This window comes from Nesoenas mayeri (genome assembly GCF_963082525.1).
Source record: "Nesoenas mayeri genome assembly, chromosome: 5".
In the NCBI taxonomy this organism is placed as follows: Eukaryota; Metazoa; Chordata; class Aves; order Columbiformes; family Columbidae; genus Nesoenas; species Nesoenas mayeri.
The window spans coordinates 37,964,929-37,987,247 of record NC_137548.1 but is presented as its reverse complement, the minus strand read 5'-3'; the positions used below and the strand labels follow the sequence as shown (position 1 = coordinate 37,987,247).

The 22,319-nt window shown below is 44.0% G+C and overlaps 1 protein-coding gene across 1 annotated transcript in view; it reads left to right on the top strand.

The window, feature by feature from the left end:
• Window positions 1-10,079: 10,079 nt before the first annotated feature.
• Window positions 10,080-22,319, top strand: part of LOC308041051 (deubiquitinase DESI2-like) — a gene marked incomplete at its 5' end in the record, with an annotated part of 60,377 nt that continues 48,137 nt past the window's right edge. Inside the window, one exon of the mRNA XM_080345509.1 lies at window positions 10,080-10,118. Within this exon, the coding sequence (XP_080201635.1) occupies window positions 10,080-10,118 (39 nt within the window). The remainder of the gene's footprint in view (window positions 10,119-22,319) is intronic.

Genomic DNA, 22,319 nt, shown 5'->3' with positions numbered 1-22,319 from the left:
TATCTCCTCAGCAAATTGGGCCCAGGAAGAGGGTTTTGCTCATCTCCTTTTCTCCTGCCACAGCACTGTCACTTTTTTCTGCCATTCCCCACACCTGGTGGGTGAGATGAAGGGTTAGAAGGGAAGAGGGGTGCTGGTCTGGGAATTCACAGCCCCCTGGTAGGAGGAAGGGAGAGGGCACAGGGAGGTTGAAGCCCTTCTGCTCCAGTCAGTCCACAGCCATCTGAAGCATGTGAGTGCATTCTGGATGTAGCTGGTACCTTTGGAGCCATAGTGTAAGGACAACCATTTTGTCTCTTGCACTAAGTGCAGTGATACTGAGGTTTTGCTATATGTTTTGGTGTCACTGCAACAAAAGATAGCAGGTGTGACACCTTCTAAGGATCAGAGGGCTATCCTCTTGGAGCAGATGGCATAATTTAACTCCCTGGGTTCTTTATACAAGATTGGTTGGAGACTGGAAGATACAATTCTCAGATCATTGTAAGGCATGTCATAATCTTAGATTTAACACCTGACAATCAAAATGTAAGTTATGAAGCATGAAAGAAAAATTGCACCGTACTTACAGGAGTGTCAAATTTGAGAAGCTGGAAGATTTTGCTATCTCTATCTATTGTCGTCCTCCCAAGTGCTGTCTTGTACTTATCCTGCCTCTGTTAGAATACTGCTAAGGGTGTATTTTGCTTTTCAATAAGGAGTAATTTTCTAAGTAGTAATCATGTAGGAACTTTTATTCTAGAAACTGTCCTTCAGGCTAACATGTCCTTCACTGTAATTCAGAGCTGGAGATGTTTCCTTGCAGTTATTTTATACATGAGAATTATTGTTGTTATAGAAGGTGACTGATTACTGCTGTGCAAAGATGCAAGTAAGGGCAAGGTGGGCACTATGTATTTTTTCAAGACACACAGAAAGATAAATGAAATCTCTTTGTTGAATAAAATAACTGAAGACAGTGTGGGCAATCCACAGGCAGTACAGGCTAAGATGGGGCCTGAGGAAGGCTAAGGCACCTGGGCTGGGAGTGTTGAAAATGCAGAGGACCAAAGGTGCATACACAGGTCTGCATCAAGGGGTATGAGAGTGAGAGAGAAGGTGTCAGGAATGATGCTGATGGAGCAAGGCCCAGAGTTCACTGGGAGCAGCAAGCCTGCTATGGGTTTTTTCTCTGGTGGTGGAAATAGGACCTTGTGTATATTTTTGTGAGCCAGCAGGACTGTACCTGTGTGACACCTTTACTGATATAATTTTTAGGAACATAGGTAGGTCTGCAATACTGACAAAAGGCTTAGACAGAGTAGGCAGCACAGGAATTATTTTATTTTAATTTTATTTTATTTTATTTTATTTTATTTTATTTTATTTTATTTTATTTTATTTTATTTTATTTTATTTTATTTTATTTCAGGGCTTTAACCAGAAAGGAACAGTCTCTTTTGGGCTGGGTTCTGGCTACAGGTGGGAATGTGTGTGCTTTAGTGTTCATGACACCTACAATGAAAAACTGGCAGAACGGGCAAACTCTGATATATGTCTGAAGCAATATTGACATTTGTATATACTTACTACATTACTTGAAGCAAAGTTATGATGAGCAGTACTTCAGGGAAAGTAGGCTTCTATTGGCTACTCATTCGAGGACTGACTCTGCAAAATTATGTACTTAGACCTGTTGCCTTCAATTTTACAGTGATCGAAGGTAAAGAAATCTATATTGGCCATGAAGCTTGTTGGTAAGATCACCAAATTCACTTAATTAATTCCCATAGTAATAAGCTAGTCAATTAGCCTACAGTGCCACCTAGCCTCCTCATCCTTTGGAGAGCAGGGAGTATGGTGTGAATATTTAGAATGATAAAAAAAAGAAGCTGGAAAACATTAATGTAATGAAATTTTATCCCCTTTGTTTAAAAATATAATAATTCAATCTCATCAGAAGATATTCATCAGCATGCTGAAAATCGTTGCCCTGGGGAAAAAAACAGTGGGGGAAAAAACAGAAGAGAAATAGAGATTATTTTTCTTCAAAATGTTAATTCCCTGTTCAATGCAAGTATTACTCATAATTTGTGAGGTCTGAGCTGGATAAGGAAGCAGCAAGGCTGGTGCATGACTATTAAATATTTTAAGAGTCTGATTCATCAAAAAGTGATTCAGAAACTATTGATAGTAGTCCTGTCAGGAGCTGCCATCTCTGTGGTGAAGCTGGGGCGGTCAGTGACATACCAGTCGCGCTTTGTGGCATTTCACAGCATCCGCGAGTTAAGAGTATGCAGGGAATTGAAGGCAGCAAGTGGAGTTCTGCTGGGACACTGATATTGGCATCTCCGCTGCCTGAAGAAGTGATGCAGAATTGGCATCTGTCAATGATCAGGTCCCCGGGCTGATGGCTGAGGGGAAAAATGGCGCTGGGAGAGGGGACCGAAGGCTCTATTGATCTGACTTGTGTGTTACAGACTGGTAGTAAGTGATGGGGAAAATAAATTCTAATATTCCATTTTTGACCAATACACTTCCAAGATACCTGTGATAGCTTCTGCCTCTCAAAGTAACAAATGTATTTAATCTGAAGCTTTGGGTTTCTGTAGCTCCATAGAAACAAACACACGGCTTTTTATTTTGGCACAGTTAGCCAGAATCTCCCTGTATTTAAACTTGAAAGAGTTTAGCACATAGATGCTTTGTGAAAGACTGCAAATGGTGACTAAACATGGGGCTGCTCATGGTGTGAACAAAAATAGGCAGAAAATGGAAAATGTGGGCTGCCACAGGCTGCCTTTGTGCAGTGGGCTCTTCCAGTTATTATAGTTTGTCATTGCCAAGTAAGACCTTGAACTAAGCTCAGTGAATGTGGGTGGGATGGGACGTCATTACTGGTTTTGTTTGATATGAATTTCAGCTTACATTATAGCAGTATGCAAAAAACATTGGTAGCTAGATTGTTATGCGTACCACAGCAGGCTTGTGCAAATTTGGGGGTGGTAGGAGTGAGGGGAAAAAGAAAAAATCTATTGAGTTCCGTCTTGAAATCCTGATAGATTTTCCTCTTTATCAACAGCCTTTCCTTCACTGTTTGATGATCTTTTTATATAATACCAGTTGTGTTTGAGAAGGTACTGCAGTGAGTTTGGGCTTGACTAAATAAAGAATTGGCTGAGTACTGTACATGTGTCCAATGGTGAGCCACAGCCTGTTTGCTCAGACTGATTATGTCCAAAGGCCTGTTAGAGCCCCCCGGGTATGCCTTACAAAGTATGTCAGGTTAAACAAAGCCAGTCACTAAGCCTTGTAAATCTTTAAAATGACATCCACTTTCAGAGATGCAGTGAATCGACTTAAGGGTCTAACACTGAATCCATACCCTCCTGTTGTGTTGAGGGAATGAGCTGCTCATTCTCTGTATCTAACTAGACATGGGGCAAGGTACTCCTGGGGAATTAGAGAGCTCCTGTCCTTTGCTTGGGCACAGACTGATATCTCACTCTTTAAAATTAGCAGAGGTTTTTGAGTGGCAGCAGTTTAAAGCAGTCAAAAAGAGAACCGACTAAAGCTGGCATGGAGGTACCTATAGGTGGTGCTGGTCAGTAGAGCGCAGTAATCATGAGCTTATCAGAAGTACTTGTGGATGCACCTGCCATCAGATGTGGGGTTTGGTGTGTTGTGCTAGAAGCTAAAGGGCTGCTTGTGTTGTCTGGATGCTATAATAGCCCCTGAGAATCGCAGCATACTACTGTATCAGCTGGCTAATCATCCAACATGAGGTTAGGGTAAGTAAAATAAGAAAAGAGAATTAAGTTTTTATATTCTGAAACAAAAATCCCAGACAACCACAGTGATTTGTGAAGAAATTAATACAATCATGGTAAAGACAGTGGAGCACTTTTAGTTACTAACCACTGTTACCAAGCTGTAAGACTGGTTTGCAAGTTGTATTTTACTGTACTTTGCACATGCAAATAAGAAACAATGGAAAAGTTAAAAATTAGGACTAGTTTTGAGACACCTTTTGATATTTTTGTGATTTCTTAATTTCCTCTATGTTCAAGTTCTATGAAAGGACTGCACAGACAGGCTTAGGTACAGAAAAAGGAACACCTATATTCTGTGAATAGCTTATGATGCTTATATGCATCCCTTTAATTAATATGTTGTACCACTGGCTTTGATAACTTTTCTAGAATGAGTGGACTGGAGCTATGGTGCAGCTGCAAAATATGATGCTCAGCCTGAATGAAAAAAAGACAATACCCGGGCACCTAATGCCTGGACATGAATCAATAGGCAGCTTGAGGGTGCTGGAACAGTGTGATTTAGGAGCTAGGGAACATGTCCACGAGCAAATGCTGGAGCTCCTATCTCCTTTTCTGTGGATTGTCTTCACCCAGTGTTAAATGCATTTGGGAATGGAGCCCAGGGCTCTTGCATCTTTTGCTGTGTGCTGAGCAAGAAGGATGTAAGGTGCCTACACCAGCTCTGTAACTGGAAGGTTTGGGTGCTCTCCTTGATGGTGTTAGCTTTAAGTCTGCAGGACTAAGAGCGCTCAGGTTTTCAGTTCCCTGTAATCTAACCAGTGATGATACAAAAAGCAGTCAGTGGCCCCAGCAATGTGTTTTTGAAGGAGGTTGGCCTTTTCTTCTGGATTCTGTGTTCAGCTGCCAACACGTGGTAGGAGGGATTAGAGCACTCAGGCAGACTGAGTTGTCTGGGGGTATTATGTGTCACCATGCTGATTTCCTGGGTCTCGGTCAGACTGCAACAGGAGCGAAGAGCCACAGTGCCTCGGTTGGGGTAGTTTTTGACTTGCTCAGCAGGGTGACAAAGATTGTCCTGGTCCAAGAGGGAGGCAGCTGAGACATATTCAGAGTTAAGCAGCATCTGGCTTTTTGGATCACAGCTTATGGTGTCAGTTCCTATCTTCTTTACAAGTGTGGTGTTGCACCTCACTGTAGCTCTCTTTGGTCCTGACTACAGCAGATTTGCTGTTTGGCTGTAGCCTGGTCACTTCGCTTCCCCATACCTCTATGACGCAGGGTTGATGATGTCTCTTTTCTCTTGCCATTGCCTTGTACCATCTCTTTAAATTACCACCTTTCATTGGGTGAGTGTGGTTGCCTCCTGTGAGTTCATACAGTGTCCAATAACTTGGGTCCCTGCACTCCCCTGCAGCTTCTAAACATTATTATAACATAATGCAGTGTTGCTTTACATAAACAGATGTGATAAGAGTCGTATACTCCCTTGGTGCCTGCCCATGGCCCAGCAGCACCATTTCAGCCCAGGGCCATAAGATAGGATTCTGGTCTCCAGCCCTGCCCTGCTGGGCCTGACCCATGGGCTGATGTCCTAGCTTGACTTTAGTAGAAGTGAGATAAAACTCTTTCAATCAAAATGCCTTCTGTGGTGCTCCTGGAGTAAGCCTGCAAAGCTCCAGCACCTACTGAGGAGATGGTTTGCTGTTGTAGATCAAGGAAGGGTGATGCAAATCTCTTTACATTCTGAAATACCCTCCACCATTCTCAGGGACCTGAAAAGATATTGTCTCTGGTTTTTAAACAGCCATTTTATACTTCCTTTTAAAAGAATAGTCTTGGCTAGTGTACTCAAAATAGGATCATAATGACAACTTGACGTGGGCAAAAGCCCTATATGCAATCCAAAATGACAAGTTGTCAAAAAGTATAATGGACAGCCGGGGTGGTGTACCTGATGTAAAGATAAGACCATTATGTGTCTTGAAGTTTAAACTGGGCAGCCCCGCTGTGAAACATGCTTGAAAGTTTCATTGTCTACTGGGTTGCTAAGTAGTCTTTGAAATTGCGTAAGGGTAAATTAAAGAAAGGTGTTAATTTAAACTAGAGTTGCTGAATAGCAACACAAGCAGACAGACCCTCAGGTATGAACATCATCTCTAATGCATCCATTAGTTCCCTCTTGCACTGCTGTTCTTTTGTTCTTGTCCCCAGTGGGATGTCACAGCACTGTTCACAGTGCCCAGCATTGCCTCTTTTGTGACTGGGACCTGGAGGAGGTGGCTGAAGCCCTCAGTTACTGCCTTGGTTAGTGTTTCAGGCAGTTACTGAAGGTTGTACCTGATTCTTGGTTTTGTAATCCATGTTGGATTGTGGCGTTGTTTTCCTTTTAACACTTTTCACTTCACCTCTTTCTTAATCTAAGAACACGTGTAAGACCACGTTGTCTGCTTTAGACAGCGATCCTGGAAGATGCATACTTATTTCTGTCATGAGTAGTAAGTGTGGATGACCACAATTAAATACATTAATCCCTTTGACAGGATGTGAAGAAAATTAGAAAATTAGGCCTTGCAACAGGCTGTTCAAATTTGACTGAAGGTGTTGTCTAACTTCAGGCATATGTATGGGAAAAATGTGTTTCCACTATATCCTATAAGTAGCATAAGTGGTTAAAAGAAGAATTCAAAACAGATCCCAAAGCTCTAGTTCCAGCTGCTCTAATCAGTAGTAAGAAGAATCTCCCTTTTCCTCTGTATTTGCAATTCATTTACATGTTAATGCATTTACAGGGCAAGACTTGGACTCTGGTGCCTGTTGGCAGCCTGGCTGTCTGCAGGATTGTACTTACACACCTGAAATAGAACTGTTCAGTTTCTTGGCTGGTGTCAGCTTGAGCTGTTGATGAAACACTTCAAGACACCCCAAAGCAAACCAGACCTTGTAAAGAGTTTGTGTGATTGTTAAATAGCTTACTTTAATGTTAGCACACTTGTAGTCAGAATGATCCCTTCTGTCTGGAATTACAGTAAGTCTCCTAGAATAGAATGGGGTAGAAAAAGGAACTTTCAAAGGATCACTGAAACACTGATGAGGCTAAATTACCATGTGGAACAGCTTCTTTCCATGAACATACAGGGAGCCTAAAGCAATGACATTTGTAATGTAGCTCTCACAGTTATGTTTCAAGTTAGGGGGAGTGAATCCAGGTCTTAATGTGCAAGTGACATTTACTGTCTCCCCTACAGCAGAAGTCCTTTAAATAACAAATGCACTTGTAGACTTGCTTTGATCTCTTAAAGCAAGAAAATGAATTTAAAGACAAGTTTTTAGCTTTGAATTATTTACCTTATTCTATGTCTAAAATTTAGAAGTAAAATTCTGGTATTAATCTATAGTTGTGGATTTTATTTTGTTTTGTTTTGTTTTGTTTTTTTCCACCCAGGTGATTATTTTAGAAATGTTCATGTGACAAAACATCTAAGCTTGTGACTGCCTGTCACCTTTTCAAAATGCCAAGTATTTTTAGGTATTTTTCCATGGAATGTGGATCTGTTTTGAGTCTGTTAATTTATTTTAGTGAACTCTGGGCACAGCAGATATTGGAATTAATTTAGCAAGTAAGCATGTGGACAAGTGTGGGAAGAGCTGGTGTGCTGCTTTTTTTTTTTTCCAATTACATCCATCTGTCTAACACCAGTCATTCCCTCTCCTTTCAAGTCTCCTTAAAACATCACCATCACCAGAGCAGGACACATACCTAAAAGTGACAATCTCATGGTATCTTTGACAGTTTGGCAGAAGCTCTGTGGGCTTCAGTGGAGGTTTGTTTTACAAGTTAGGGCATGGATGATGATGTGCTTAGCCCCTTACAGAGGGATGTTTTCATTGCTTCACAGTCTTTAAGGGTGATGATGGGGGCTCAGTCCTCTGAGCAGTGTCTGGACTCAGAGATCGTAGAGCAGAGAAGGAGGCATCTTCTCCCATCTGTGCAAACTGCTCCTGAAGGCCCAGGCTGCTGAGCCAGATGGTTAATGCACTTAGTGGGGAAACTGGAGTTGGTGGGTGAGTGGGCTGGGTGGGGAATTGGGGCAGTCAGGGTGCTGGCCCAGCCCCTGTGACAGGTGTGTGTAATTGCTTAGCCCACCCATCAAATGAGTAGCCCAAATGAAATTACTGTGCTGGAGTCCCCGCCATGTTGCATGCCCAGGCCCCAGCCCTGGCTTTGCCCTTTCAAAATGGAAGTGCTTACCATTAGGGCAAAGCAGTTCTGGGTCTCCTGTGGCACTGCCTGGGGGAAAAGTTTTGCCTGACTCTGTCAGACTGGCACTGAGCTATGTAGGACATGGACTCACTTTCCTTTTGTACTGCATGCCTCCATCACAAATCCTCTTGCATGCCATGTCACAAGTCATTTACAAGACTGCAGCTCTATGGTCTTGTTCTTCTACTCCTGACAAAGGGAGGTGAGTCCTTATCCCGGACAGGATGGTTCCCATAAGGCTGGAGACAGTACTGGGAAGGGCTGGGGGCATGCTGGGCTTTGCTGATGTAACGGGCTTCCAGCAATTTTCATCCAGATCTGGTTGGCTGTGAGCTGGCAGAGAGCCTCAGATACGCCTCCAGCTCAGATGAGGTCATCCCTGCTGTGTGGTTTGATATTTATTTATTTATTTATTTATTTATTTATTTTGGGGGGGGTGCGGGGAGGCTGTTTCGGAAAGTCTATCTGAATGTTTGGGGTCAGCGTGCTAATTCCCACACCAACGCAAATCTCTAGGTGCAGGAGCCCCCTACCCCCCTCTGACTGCACCCTTTCCCAGCTCCATCACACAGAGACCCTGCTCTCCCTTTAAAGGCAGAGGAGGAGCAAAAGGAAGATGAATTTACCGCAGTGGATTTTATAATTGACTCTCGCATCCAGGTCAGATGGGAGTGTTTGCTGGCAAGATATGGCAGAGCCGCGCGGACCTAAGACGAGTGCAGAGTAGCTCCAGGACGGAAGAAACTCCAGACCCTGCTGCTGCCAGAAGTGAAACTACTCGCCCTGCCCAGTCGCTCTGTCCCTTCCCCGCCCTCCCACCGTGTGCCATGCAGAAATGCATCCAGCCAGCAGAGGACGGGGTAGGTCCCCCCGGCTGTCAGTCAGTAGGGGCTGCCCGACTCGGGACGAGCGGATCCCAGAATAAGGACTGACCCTGTTGGAGAGCAGAGCACGCATACTTGGGGGTGCCCAGCCCCGGCCGTGCACCGTGCCTGGACGCATCGCCTCCTCGGCATCTTCCTCCCGGCGCTGGGAAATCCCGCGCTACCTCCCGCGGAGAACTGCCCACTAACTTGGGCGCCGACGCCAGGTCTGCCTGCAGGGCTGTGGGCAGCATGGGGGTTACAGCATCCCGCCTCTGCCCCGGGGGCAGCCAGCCGCTTCCTCTTCCCCCTCTCACGGCCGAACCCCGCGCTGGAGCCCCTCTGGCACAGCCTCTTCGCGATGTCCTGCCAGAGCCGGAGCGCCCTTCCCGCAGCGCCTGAGCACCGCGGCGGCTCTCGGCGGCCGAGCCCCAGCCCCGCGGACGGCTCCGGGCGAGCCGAGCCGCAGGACCGCGGACAGCTCCCGGCTGCCTGCCGTGCGAGCCCCGGGTGCCGGTGGTTCGAGAAGCAGAACCGCGGACAGCTCCCGGCTGCCGGCCGTGCGAGCCCCGGGGACGGCTCCCGGCTGCCGGCGGGCCCGGGCCGGGCGGGGGGTGCCGGGCGCCACCGGGCTCTACCTGCGGAAGGGACACCGGCGCCCCGTTCCGGACCTGCTTCGTTCCTTGGTGTCCCGGTTTATTGCGTGTTGCGGGCAGCCCTCTGCTGTAGCAGCACGCCGCTCTGCCGAGGAGGACGCCGAGAGAACGCCCCCCCCACCACGACCACCCGCCTCTCACGGAGCCAGAAGAGGGCTTATCTCTGGGCTTGGAGTCTGTCTTCTGTGGATCGGGATTTACAAGGCTGGACGGTGCCTGGTTACAGTGGTGTGTGTCTACAGACCCCGAGGTGCACTACAGAGTTAGAAAGAAACGTTGGATCTGTCACGCAGTGGAGGGGTAAAATAAATCCTGTACAACCAGCAAACCCAACCCAAGCCTTCCTGCCTCCCTGCAACCAACTTTACTCCCCCCAACCGCGAGAATTCCCTCCTCTCCTCCTCCCTCCACACTCCTTCCTCCGGAGACTGTAGGATGAGGCATTTCCTTCTATCTGGCTCAGGGTAAAAGCATACCCTGGGGGCAGCAACACACATCTGGCAGGGACTGAAACGTTTTAATCCAGCCTCTACTGCAATCAACAATGGCAAATGAACCAGTGATTTTGAATGTTTATGACATGGTGAGTATGAAACAGTACTGATTGGGGGGGGGAAGGAAGGGAAGGGGGGCCGGGTGGGAGTTGGTGCTTTGAGGCAGGCATTGCACGAAGAGGAGCCAAGCACTGATCCCCAGAGAGGCTGATCCCCACCCCCTCCCAAACTCCTCATCCAAGCATGTCATGTTCTGGCTGTCAGAGATGATGCTGACCCTGGCCTTTGAAACGTTTAGCATATTGAGCTGGATTACAGGTAGAGCTGTGCCTGATTTTCTGCAGGATGTTTCAGGAGCAGAACTGGGTGAGGAGAGGGCTTTTTAATTTCCAATGTCCCAGTTAAGGAAGGAGATGTGATCACCCCTCTCTTTGTTGGAGCTAATTGTCCTTTAATTTTGTGTGAGTAAGCACTGCCAGGCTGTGGGGAAGGGGTCAGGATTTCATCCATGGAGGAGAAGCAACTGTAGAATTGCAGTAAGCACATAGTTTCTAGGTCAGTAATCTGGATCAGTTCCTCTTATGAATAAGATTGTAGTTAATTATTTTCTCTGAAGGTTAATTGCAATGACAGGAGTAAGAAATTGTCTGAACTGGTGAAGTTTCAACAGAGGGAGGAGCGCAGGGACATGCTCCTTGGCAATGTTTCCTGAAAGTTAATGGTGTAGCAAGTAGCTTTCCTTGCCCTCTTCTTGCAAGGGAGAATGTGAATGGGAATTATCTGTGCTAGAAAATCAGAAGGTGCAAATCCTAGCCTTGGCACGAGCCCCCAGAAAGAAGATGGCTTGGCAAAACTTGTTTGCTTTCTGGTCCAACAGAAGTTTAGGTTCAGACAAGGAACATTTTGATGATGATGTACTTTCCCTCCATTTTTTGTTTATAAAGTCATTATTAAAAAAAAAAAAAAAAGGTTTTCAGGTCTTCCAAAAATTCAGTGAACTTTGCTGGGAAAAATATAAACTTATGGGGCCCAGGTGCTGGCTGAGCTCTAAATATCTAGCTCAAACCTTTAAGATTATGGCACACATTTGGTTTTTGTCATCAGGCAGTGACAAATTTCAACAGGAAGCCCACAGAATAGTGTGGGTTTCCCTGTTAGGGGAATCCAGAGAATAGACACCAAAGAGATTAGTAGTGGGTTGCTGTAAATGTCAAACACACAAGAGTTTCTCATTAATACTTTGAGGAAGATAAAGGGGTTGTGTTTATTAGAGCCACTGTCTTGCTTGCAATTTTTTTAGTTTGTTCTGCAGCAAGTTGTGGTCTGAACTTTGCTCTCTCAGCCACTGTTGAGCTGTCCCAAATCAGTTAATATTTTGCTATTGAGCTGAAGAGATCTGGATACTGGATGGACATGGTCTTTGCCTTTTTTGTGTGTGTGATTGACACCAAAAATGAATCCCAAAGGAATTATGGGAGAAGGGACTTGTTTTTCATGATCACTGTGTTCTCAGATGGACACCCAGACACAGTGAACTGAATTGAGGTCATCAGTTTAATTCAGACTGAGTGATTTTTGCTGCTCAGCAAGCCATTAAAACCTTAATGTGTGAGTACTAACTCCATGGGTTAACTACTCTGTACACAGGAACCGTTCTATTTTCATATAGCATCTGTTTGACTACCACTGAGTCACCTCTACTTGAAGCCCTACATTATGATTAGCAAGGCTACATGCTTTTCCATTGCTGCTATGATTTTAACACCATGGAGTTTGGAATGTAGCCATGCAAAATCTACACTTGGTTACACTATGGTGGGGAATTGCGGGGGAACTGGGAAATGAGCACATTTGCTTGAATGACTGTTGGAAAACTAGCCTCAATGAAAAAAAAAAGAAAAAAAGACAGCTGGGTATAACAGTTAACTGTATGTGAAGCTCTGCTTTCTTCAAAAGGAACATGACCCCTGTATGGCATCTGGAAGCACTTACACTGCAGGAAAACTTACCCCTAGGGCAGAAGTTCAATTATGGGCTTTGTGCAGCTATGAAATGCCCACTCTGTGTAGTTTTGTGTATTCAAGGATTATAGCCATTTATCCTTTTACCCACTGGATATATACCAGGCTTCTTTAGGAAAAAAAGTGCTTCTATTTAATGAGGTGTTTTGCACAAATAGAGGAAGCAGGTAGATCTATTTGTAGATTTATTTTATTCGACATAAAGGAATTCAGCAAAAATCACTGGGTATTCCAGGTGTTCAGAATACTGCCATCAAAAGCAAGTTCCTTCACCCCTACCATGCAGGGTGATTATGTCCTTTTTTAAATCTGTTGTTAAAGAGTTTGTACACACTTGTGCACTTGCAAAACAGACAAGGCAGGAGAACTTTGCTGATCAATGAGGACATTTTAAAGAGTGAATATGCAGAATACTGAACTCTGATTTAAGGTGTAAGTGTAAACACAGAATAACAACAGAGACAGGGCGCTGACCATGGATGAATCTCTTTCCCAATCTGAACCTGTCTCTCACATGGACTTACTCTAAGCCAACAGCTGTTTGGAGACCTGCATGAAATAACTGGGTCTATAAAATTTATGACAGAGTTTGCTCTGATCAGTCAGTTATCACTTTGCTTTCAGAGGGATAAATCAAATTCCCCTTCATAGCTTGCAGCTGTCTTCCCTCCACTCCACCTTAATAAGCTGTTTATTGTGCATCAGTTCTTACTTAGATCACAGGGTTGCTTTCTTCAGCCAAGATATCATCCTGTTTCCTTATTGCTTTAAGTCTTTGTGGCTTACTTTAGAATAGTTGACTTTATCACTGTACATTAATAAATGTTGCCCACTTAAATCAAACAGAAAAGTAACTGCAATTATTGCCTAGGTTTAAATCTTTAGCAAGCAAGCTAAACACATTCCACTGAAAACAATTTGCTTGGCAGGGATTCAAGCTGGGGGCTCTCATAATATTTTCAAGCTTATTACATAGCACATTCATGCTATTAACTTAAAAGCAAAGATATTCATATCACTGCTGTCTCTCTTTTATTACAAATATGGTTGTCCTGAATTTCCACTGTCTTTGCAGCTGATAACATACAAACCTGACATTTTGATCTACTGGTATTTTTGCTTACTATTTATGCCAGGGAAATTGAGCCCCTGGGATGTGCTGCAGAGGAGAATGAGAGCCCTGGTCAGCAGGGAGCAATGATGTAGGGTCTGCTTGGATGGGAGGGGTGACTCTTTCTCAGCTTTGTCCCACTGTTATTTCATTGATTCCACTGACACTACCTGTCATCCTCACTAGACTGAATGAGGGGGAAATAAGATTCAAGGCACTGTAGAGGCACTAGCTCTGAGATTTTCCACTGTGACTTCCAGCTTCAGAGAGGTAGCCAAAATGTAATTATTTTAAATGATTCTCCCACATTCTTTCAGTTTTTTATATAATTTAAATAATTTGCCAGCTAAATGGCTGAAGGCCAATGGCTCATGGCAAAGGGCGGCCCTGCAGGTAAGTGGCTGGTGTCTCTCTTGCTTCTCTGATCAGTGGGTGATGGTGTCGTTGACTTGATTTCTCCATCACACCACTGAGTTGCCCTGACAGGAAAACAAACACAGTAGCATTCTTGTCTCCACAGCAGTGATAAAGGCCTCTGTTTTGTGTTTGTGATATTACAAGGGGAAGCCCGTGTTGAAGTAGGGGTGGGGTTTTGGTCTGAGGATGTAAATGCTTATAGTCGTGTGTGCTGTTTCTCAAAGTTCTAGAAACATGAATCTCACTCCTGATTTTTATTGGTGCAGTGGATCAGAGCATCCTGGCAGGCTGCATCTGCACACAGGGCAGCATTTCTGGGGAGGGAGAGAAGGAGAAAGGTGGTGTTACAAACCATAAAGGTTTGTAATGAGTTTCTATTCCTTTATGAGAGAGGATAAATAGTTTCACTTGTACCACCAAGAAACACTGACCATGCTCTGTGTCTCAAAACAGCTTGTGGTCTCCCAGCAAAGGCTGATCAGAAGATGATTGTAGCCTGTGAGTAGCCAGGCAGGGAGAAGAGCTCTGATGAGGTTCTTTCCATCTGGCTCTACAAGTGTCTGTCATCTTACAGTTGCTTCTATGTAGAGCCAGGCTTGGGGACTGAGGGCTGGTAGGAGGGTGCTGGTTCAAGAGGGAGAAATTGCAAGAAGCATTTTGGCTATTCTGTCAGTCCCAGGAGGGAGGTAAGTCAGATTTTTGGACAAGCAGTTGTGATGTGGGAACCTATATGTGGGACTCTGCAGCAGACCCTGGGATAGGGTGAAAGTTGAGTTTTGGTTATGTGCTCTGAGAAAAGGATTGTGAGAGAGTCTGTGTGTGAAGAGGACACAACAGGTATCTGTGAGGTAAGGGATAAAGCTAGAGGGTCTTTATGGCCACAGAATAAATGCATAAAACATTAGTACTTTAAGTCAACTTCTCTGATAAAAAATAGTATTATAGAGCTGGAAGTTACTTTTCCTTTTGCACTTTTCAGCTGTCATTTTCACCATTTTGCTTTAACATCCATTGCTTGCATGACCTGTGTGTGCCATTGAAAACCAGCACAGATTTACTATCCTAATATCATTTTTGGTTTCCTGTGCAAGTGGAAAAGAGTGAGACTCTTGGCCACTATAAATAAATGATTGAGACTGAAGGAATAGAGGTAGTTGGTACCTCTATCTTCAGTATGTAAGGAGCCTTTGAGCAACAGGATTGCAATCACTTTATTCTGTGATTTTTTTAAGCAGACTACATCATCTAACATTTTATTGTCTCTCTGGAGGAAAGAATACTCACTAGAAAATAACATATTTGTGATTGCTGTTAGTAGAGGTCTCGGATGCTCTCAGCTCTGTTAGTCAGAAGAGTGAGAAATCCTATTGTAGGTGGTGGTCCCAACTCTGCATCACTCATTAGTTATTTGTGAGCTACTGTGTGTGGAGAAGTACAGCATCACCTGACCCTGGTGTTCCAGGAAACTCCATGGAAAGCAAGGGAACTTTTTTGTCAAGTAGGTTGGTAGCTGTGGAGTTTCTTGCTGCAATGAGCTGAAGGGACGCTCTAAGTCAATACAGCAACTTGTGGTCTTAAAAGATTAAGTGATAGTCACTAGCATGTCGTCTTTCTTTTTATTTCGTATTTGGGTCAAACTGAATGAATTCAGCAGAGAGCAAAACACAAAATATTGCCTTCTGGAGATTTTAATTAAATTCTGGCAACTCCTCATAAATATATATAAAGTTGTTCTGAAACAAAATCACCACTTTTTAAAACATACCAAATGAAGTGTTTTGACTTTTCCTTAAAATATTTGCCAGTCATCTCTGGCCAAAACTGTTTGCCAAATCTGAATCATTTCAGTTCTCCAAAACACACTGTTAACTCAGAAGTTTGCCATGTTCTTGGAAGGGTTTCGTAGGTGTGTAAAGTTCTTATTTATTCTTTGGTCGCTCTCAAAGCTCATAAGAATTCCCTCTTCCATGAGTAAGACCTGGCTAAGGAAGATCTGGGATGTTTTATCTTCTTCATAGGCTTGTTGTGGGGGTAAGGTCAAAAGTAAATCCTTAAATTCCTGAAGGAAAGGGGGAAGATTTTGGCCTTGGAATTTTACTTTAACACTGACTCTTCATTTATCCAGAGCCTTATTCATTTTGCTGTCTTCAAACCGTAACAAGTACAGCGTGCTGGGTAACAAAACAGAGTGGTGAGATAGCAGGTGCCTGGTGTCTCATAGTGGGTTTCCCCACAGTGTGATAACATGTCCTACCTAAGTGCTAAACTTTGTTTCTAAGGTAGTGGAACATAGTGACATAGTGTTAATCACAGGCAATAAATGTGAGGGATCAGGTAGATCTCGAATGCTTGTTTTCTGTGCCTTCCTAGAGCTTTTAGTTGGCCTTCTGTGCTGTTTGGTTTGGTGTGTTTACTGCTTGTGTTTTTGTTTTGGTTTTTTTTTTCTGTTTTTTTGATTGAGTTTAGACTGTTAAATTATGCTTATGCTGCATAATAGGTCTGGGGTTCATAATCACTCAGGTAAAGTAATGGTCCCACTGCAAAATCTGTAACAGTAGTATCATACTATGATACTTGTTATTGTGGGCCCAAAAATGCTCTGGGAAGACTCCTGGTTAGAGGCCAAAGTTAGAGACCAGTTAGACCAGTGCTGCGAATGAGACAGGGTGCAGAAAAGGCTGCTCTCAGTGTGTGTCAGCAGAGTCCTGAGCCCAAGAGATGAGAGGGCTATCCAGGCTGCTTCACTTTTCTTGGTTGCAGCAGTTCCCAGTGCAAATGTTCTTGACTTAGAAACAAGAATAATACATTTTAAAAATGTGTATGGAAAATTTGATAGCAGTATATCAGAGTTTTCAAATAAATCAGGCTGAGCAGCCTGGCAGTGCATGCGGGTGAGGAAAACTTGCTTTGTTTCTGTTTTTCTTTTCCTCCTAGTCTGCATCAGTTTTATTTGAGTGACAACAGGCTGATCTCAGGCAGGTCAGTCACAGCCTTGCCCTGCTTGAACTTGGCAGCAGAGGGAAAAGGAAAGCAGCCTGGTGATGCAGAGCACTGTGTCATAGTCAGTGCCTGGTTCAGGCCTGTGACAAAATGGGGAAATGCAACTAGACATCACTTCTCTCATATCTTTGGAGAGAGAAAATCAATTGGAGGAAGAAAAGATATAAGAACTAATACACTGAGCTGCAGCTGAGTTCATTTCTTCAAGAAGAAGGAATCCAAACATGGCATCAGATCCTAAAACAATGAAGAAGCTAAAGAGTAAGTGGCATGGCCTGCGTTAATAAGTCCAGTTATGAAGTGTACGCATTTATGCATAATAAATGGATTTTTGTTTTCTTAGCAACAGCCTGGAGATTTATTATCCATCAGGGGAACAGTCTGTTTTGATAATGTCAGGGTGACAAGCTGGCTACCTGTCCATGCTGATCTGCTCCAGCACTGCAGTTCTTTAGCTCACTGCCCTGTGCTTATGCATGAGAGATGTTCAGAGCTATTTGCTGTACACAGGGCATTGCTGTCTCCAGCTGCAGCATCCATCCCATCAGCAAGCTCATTGAACCTGTGCTCTGTTGCCCGGTGGACTGACTTGAACTGACCCATCCACGGCAATGTGGGAGTTCTGGATTCCGCTAGTCCTCCATGTGTTAGGAAAACTGCTCCACAACGTGCTGTGCTTTACATCAGCAAATACAGTAAACCCTTATGAGTGAGGAGAACCTAGGAAAGCAAATGCAGTGTTAAAAATGTGTGAACTCTGCCGCTGGAGCAAAGCTTCACAGGTCCTGTTATTAGCCCAGTTATCACATCAGTGCTCTTGGGTTTGGTCCTGAAGATAACAGTATTAATTAGAGTCTCTAAAGTACTCTCTACAGGGCAGCCTGAAGTCCTACAGAGTCAGGAGTCTTATGGGCAGGATTTCAGGTGTAAGCCCAGAGGCTTAAGGTAAGGTCAGGTCTAACCTACAGCTACAGAAAACTTTTGCTGCTACTGGAAGTTGTCATTGAACCCCATCTACAGGTAAAGTCACAATCCCCTGGCCTGTCTCTGAGCAGCTCTGAGAAAAATGATTGTTTCCTTTTGAAACCATATGGAAGCTGTTTTCCAGTGAATTTTCTCTGATGCTTTTGGGGTTTCCTCAAACAAGAAGGCAGACTCCTTTTAGAACATGACACTTCTGTCAGCAAGATTTAGCCTCTGGCTCTTTAGGCTGTCAAAGTTCCTAATGTCACTTCGCTATTCTTTAAAACAAACAAACAAAACCCCAAACCAAACAAAACCCTCTTAGTATTGATGGAAGATGATGTGTTGACAATACTGAAGACTGTCACTCTCCTACCAAATAAATTTATGCTGTGGTAGCAAAGCAAGATCCCGCTGCCTTTGTAACTCCTTCCTGATTTATAGGTTGAGCAGCTGTGGTGTCGTGGCTCAGCTGGTCATCCAGCTTCCTATGGAGGCAGCCCGCAGGGACCAGTTGTGCAGGTGGTGGGAGCTTCTGCTGTAGGGAGCTGAGCACTAGTGATGGGAATGGTGTTGCTAAGTTGGAACAGCTGTCGGATCCATTTCTAAGTGTTGTGATGGGCAGGTATATAGTTGTGCGTTAGTGCAATGGACTGAACTTAAATGTATGTCCTAGGTCCAAAAGCTATGTTAAGTGACCTGGGTTGCCCTTGTTCTAATTCTCTGTTTGTTTCAGTCTTTTTTGTTCCTGTCATTATGCCAAGATGACGTAGCTGAAGCTGGGGAGGGAGGCAGAGAACAATCAATACATAAAATCTATATTTCTGCTGGGGAAGAGAAGAAGCAAAATTCACAAGTCTGATGATTCTTTCTCTAGCAAATTGACTCAAACTGTTAGGAAAGAAAAAAAAAATTTTGATACCATTCTAGATAAAAACTGGATGTTCTTGAGTATGGAAGATCAAGAGGAGTTAAAGCAGATATCTCCTTACTTCAGAGCTTTATCTAATCAGCATGTGAGTCTGTGAGACTTTTCCTCTCAGAGCAAAATATGGGGCTATGTCCTAAGAGTGGAAAATTGTTTTAATTGGCAACTTAGTTTTTCAGCAATTAATCTTAAGGTGTCTGGAAAAGCAATGATAAGAAGAAATACTTTGGCTTACAAATTATCTGTGATAGGTACGAATGCTTATCTGCAGAAGCAAGTGTAAGATGCTAGAAATGCTGAAAGCATTTCAGCCTGTTTAGTAAGTGCCTACATCGTATGGGTCAACAGGAGTCGAATGCCATGTGACTATCGATAGATCCACATCTCTGAGACATGGAGGACCTGGTGCAGTGCGAGCTCTGTCAATAACACGGTTTGCCAAACCTTCAACCATGGACCTATTACTGTGCTTTCCATGCAGTCTTACTTCAACCCACAAGGAACTGTCAACCCCTTTGCTGTTCTCTTCAATATCTTCTGCTAGTGATTAATTTGTACTGAATACTGATAGAAGGAAAAAAGCTTCCTAGATGCTGATTGCTGCCTCGTGATTTAGAGTGCATGAGGAGCCCAGTGTTGCTTTTTAGAGTGAATTATAGGCTTTGCCATAGGTTAGCTTTCCCTAGGTACATGGTGTACTTCTAGACATGTGTTCTCGACTCATCTGTGTATGTTACTCAGTTTGGGATTACTTGGAGCAGATGATTTTGTAATTGCTCTGTATTTGTAATTTTCCCCCACTCTGGGTTAGCCTGGTGAGTGTGAGAAGTGACAGAAAGAGAGGACCAAGAGGTTTAGCATGTGACAAATCTGATAAGTCATTACCTCTGTCATTAACCTGCACTTTTAGGCAGCACTTGGGGAAGAGACTCAGCAGGTTTCTTCTAGTTGCTTAAGAAGAGGCCTAGGCTGTACGTATTTCCAGGCAGGTCTGAGGTGCTTTCTTAGCACATTGCTTATCTAGAAAATGAAAAGCTTCATTCAGCTGCTGAAGAACAGACACCAAGGGCAGTTTTAGGATATCCATCTGACCTCTGGCTTCCTCTAAGGGAAGGTCCAGGTCTCTTCCCTCATAGATCCTGTTTCGTAGCTATCAACTTTGTGGAGATGTCTTGAATATTTTAGGGCATTTGAGATGGCATGACATGCCCAGAGGTTCTGGCATGAGCGGTACTTATGTGCTAGGGGAGGATCAGTAGTAGTTCTGCATTTGACTTCTACCATCTAGTGTGCTGATGCATTTGGAATGACAGAGACCTGGTTAAAATCCCTGAGGGACTTGAACACAACTGCCCCATCATGCAGGTCTGCCAAAGAAGCAGACAGCGAGAAACTCTGGAGTTGGTTGTTCTGGGCCTCTTGTGTCAAAGCATTTAGTTTGTGTTTAAAATACATATCAGAAGAGTAGATGTTCCCAGTGGATCCTAGCTGTTCCAGGAAGCTGTCCAGGCTAGAGCCAGGCTATATATTCACATTTGTTCTCTGGCCCACTGAAAGTGTATTTTGCATGAAAGGAATATTTTCCTCACTTTATATGAAAGAAAACTGCTTCACCACAAGGACTGAGAAGGCCTCACTCCAGGTAGACTATGAAAGAGTGACCAGGCCGCTTCCCTCTGAGGCAGGTGGAAAGCCAAATCCCCTCTGGCAGGCTGAAGTGGTTAGAAAGTTGGCCTGTACTGTCCTGGAGAAGCATCTGGACTCCTGGTTATCAAGTACAAGCAGAAAGAACTTGCTCTTCCTGGTAAGCAGAGGCCAGTGTAGCTCTTCCCTCCTCCTATTGATTTGTTTCTATTCAGGGCATTTTTAGACAGATGTCAGGCTTTTGTTGCCCTGAGAAGATCTCTTCTGCCTTCTCCTTAGCTGGCTAGCTAACCTGAAGAGTCAATTCTTTGGGCAGCTGTTTTTCTGAGTCTGTCCCAGCACTAAGAATACATAGGCTAGTGCATCTTTAGAGTATGCCTGTGTTGGAGGCATTGTGGAAAGGCAGTACTGGAGGTTTCCAAATCTGCGCAGGCCAGAGCTAAAAATGCATGTCCTGAGCCGAAATCCACCCACCATCTGTCTCCAGTTCTGACATTCATTGTTCTTGATTGCAGTGCCATTTGCTGTGCCCTTGTTCACGCTAATTTTTATGGATGCTTGTTATCCAAGGCAGCTGCCTGTCTTCTCTTTGGCAGTTGTTTGGGATGTGGAATAGACCTCTTCTATTTTCTGCTGCTGGAGTACTGTGCCTCTTGCGCTTGCTACTGCAAGAATATTGGGGGCCAATGCATTGAGGAACAGGTTGTACTGAACTGAAACAGAACAGATTCATGCCAGTGTAAGCCAAGAAGAAACAGATCAGAGAGAAAGGGGCAAACTCAATGGGTCCATTTCAAGCTCAGGTGTTTTTGGGAAGAGAAGAAAGGAAGTGCTACAAATCCTGTCTTCCCCTGTGTATCTCATAAGAAAAAGAGAGCTGTGACTTCTGCTAAGCAAAAGCCTCTGGAAGGATAAACAAATGTAAACCATGTGGATCCATGCAAATTTTGCTGGGTTTTATTGTCTGGGCTAAATTCTGTCTCCTTCCTTGGACAGAGTGCTGCTGGCAGGAGATGCTCTGCATCTTGGTAGCCAGAGGCCTTGGCAAAGCCAGTCAAGCAGGCAGGACACCCCATGTGGGGCAAAGGAGGACAGAAAGGAGATCGTCTCAGCACCCTGTTAATTGGATTGGTCACATGTCCCCCTGACTGCTGAGCATACTCTTCTGTCCTCTAAATTCAGGCAGAGCTAATGGGAGGGAACACTTCTTCTGAGAGGCAAGAGAAAAGGTGTATGGGGAGGGTGAGACTCCTTCTCTCTTTCACAATCCTCAGCTCCACAGAACCAAATAGAACTTGAACTTTTTCAACACTCTTTAAAACATCCTCTACTTCTGAGAGAAAGGCAAAGAAGCAGGAAGCAAGTTGGAGTAAAAGTGACATTCTATCTTCCTGTTTCATCCCTGCAGTAAAGTTTTGCTAGTAGGCTGTGGCTGTGGCTTTTTAAGTGCTGTTTGTAAATGGTATTGAAATGCTTCAAGGATTCCCTTTGTCATGTGTAATTACTTTAAGACATGCAGTTTGGTGTCTATTGCAGCTGCTGTTTTAGATAATCCTGATATAGTTAAAGCTGTTGTTGGATCAAACAAATTTATGCAGATGGAGATTTTAAAGTTGTCATAAAAAAACATTTTATAGTTTCTAACATGTCAGGTGCTTAACAATCCTGCACTTGGTACCTCTGAACTCAAATTCTACTTCTCATACCCACAGGACTTTGAAGCATGTTTCCAGCCAGCTGTCTGTTACCTCTCATGAGGTTTCAGAGGTGCCTCATTTAAGCTGATATTGAGTCTATTAAATACATGAATGCAGCTTCTAATGATGCATCTCATTTAGGCGAGCTGTCATCAGGAATTGGCAAGGATCATTGCTGCTCTGGTCCCCAAGTGACTAAGGCAGTAAAAGCCACCTGGAGAAGTGCAGAATAATACCTTCTTCTGTATTGGGAAACAAAAGGCAAAGTACCTCAAAAAGGCTGCTGACTTCCAGGGACACACCAACCTTGTCACCTTCTCACCCTACCACCTTCCATCCCTCCCTCCTGCAAAGTGCAGCCTCAGCTCCCAGAGTTTGCAGAGGGGAGGCATCTGTCCTTGGGCATTTGGTGTCTCCAGCCAATTAATTATTAATCATCACAATATCCCTTACGTCAAGCATCTGTACTACCCATGAAGCATGGAGAACTGTTTTGTCAGTTGAGTCAT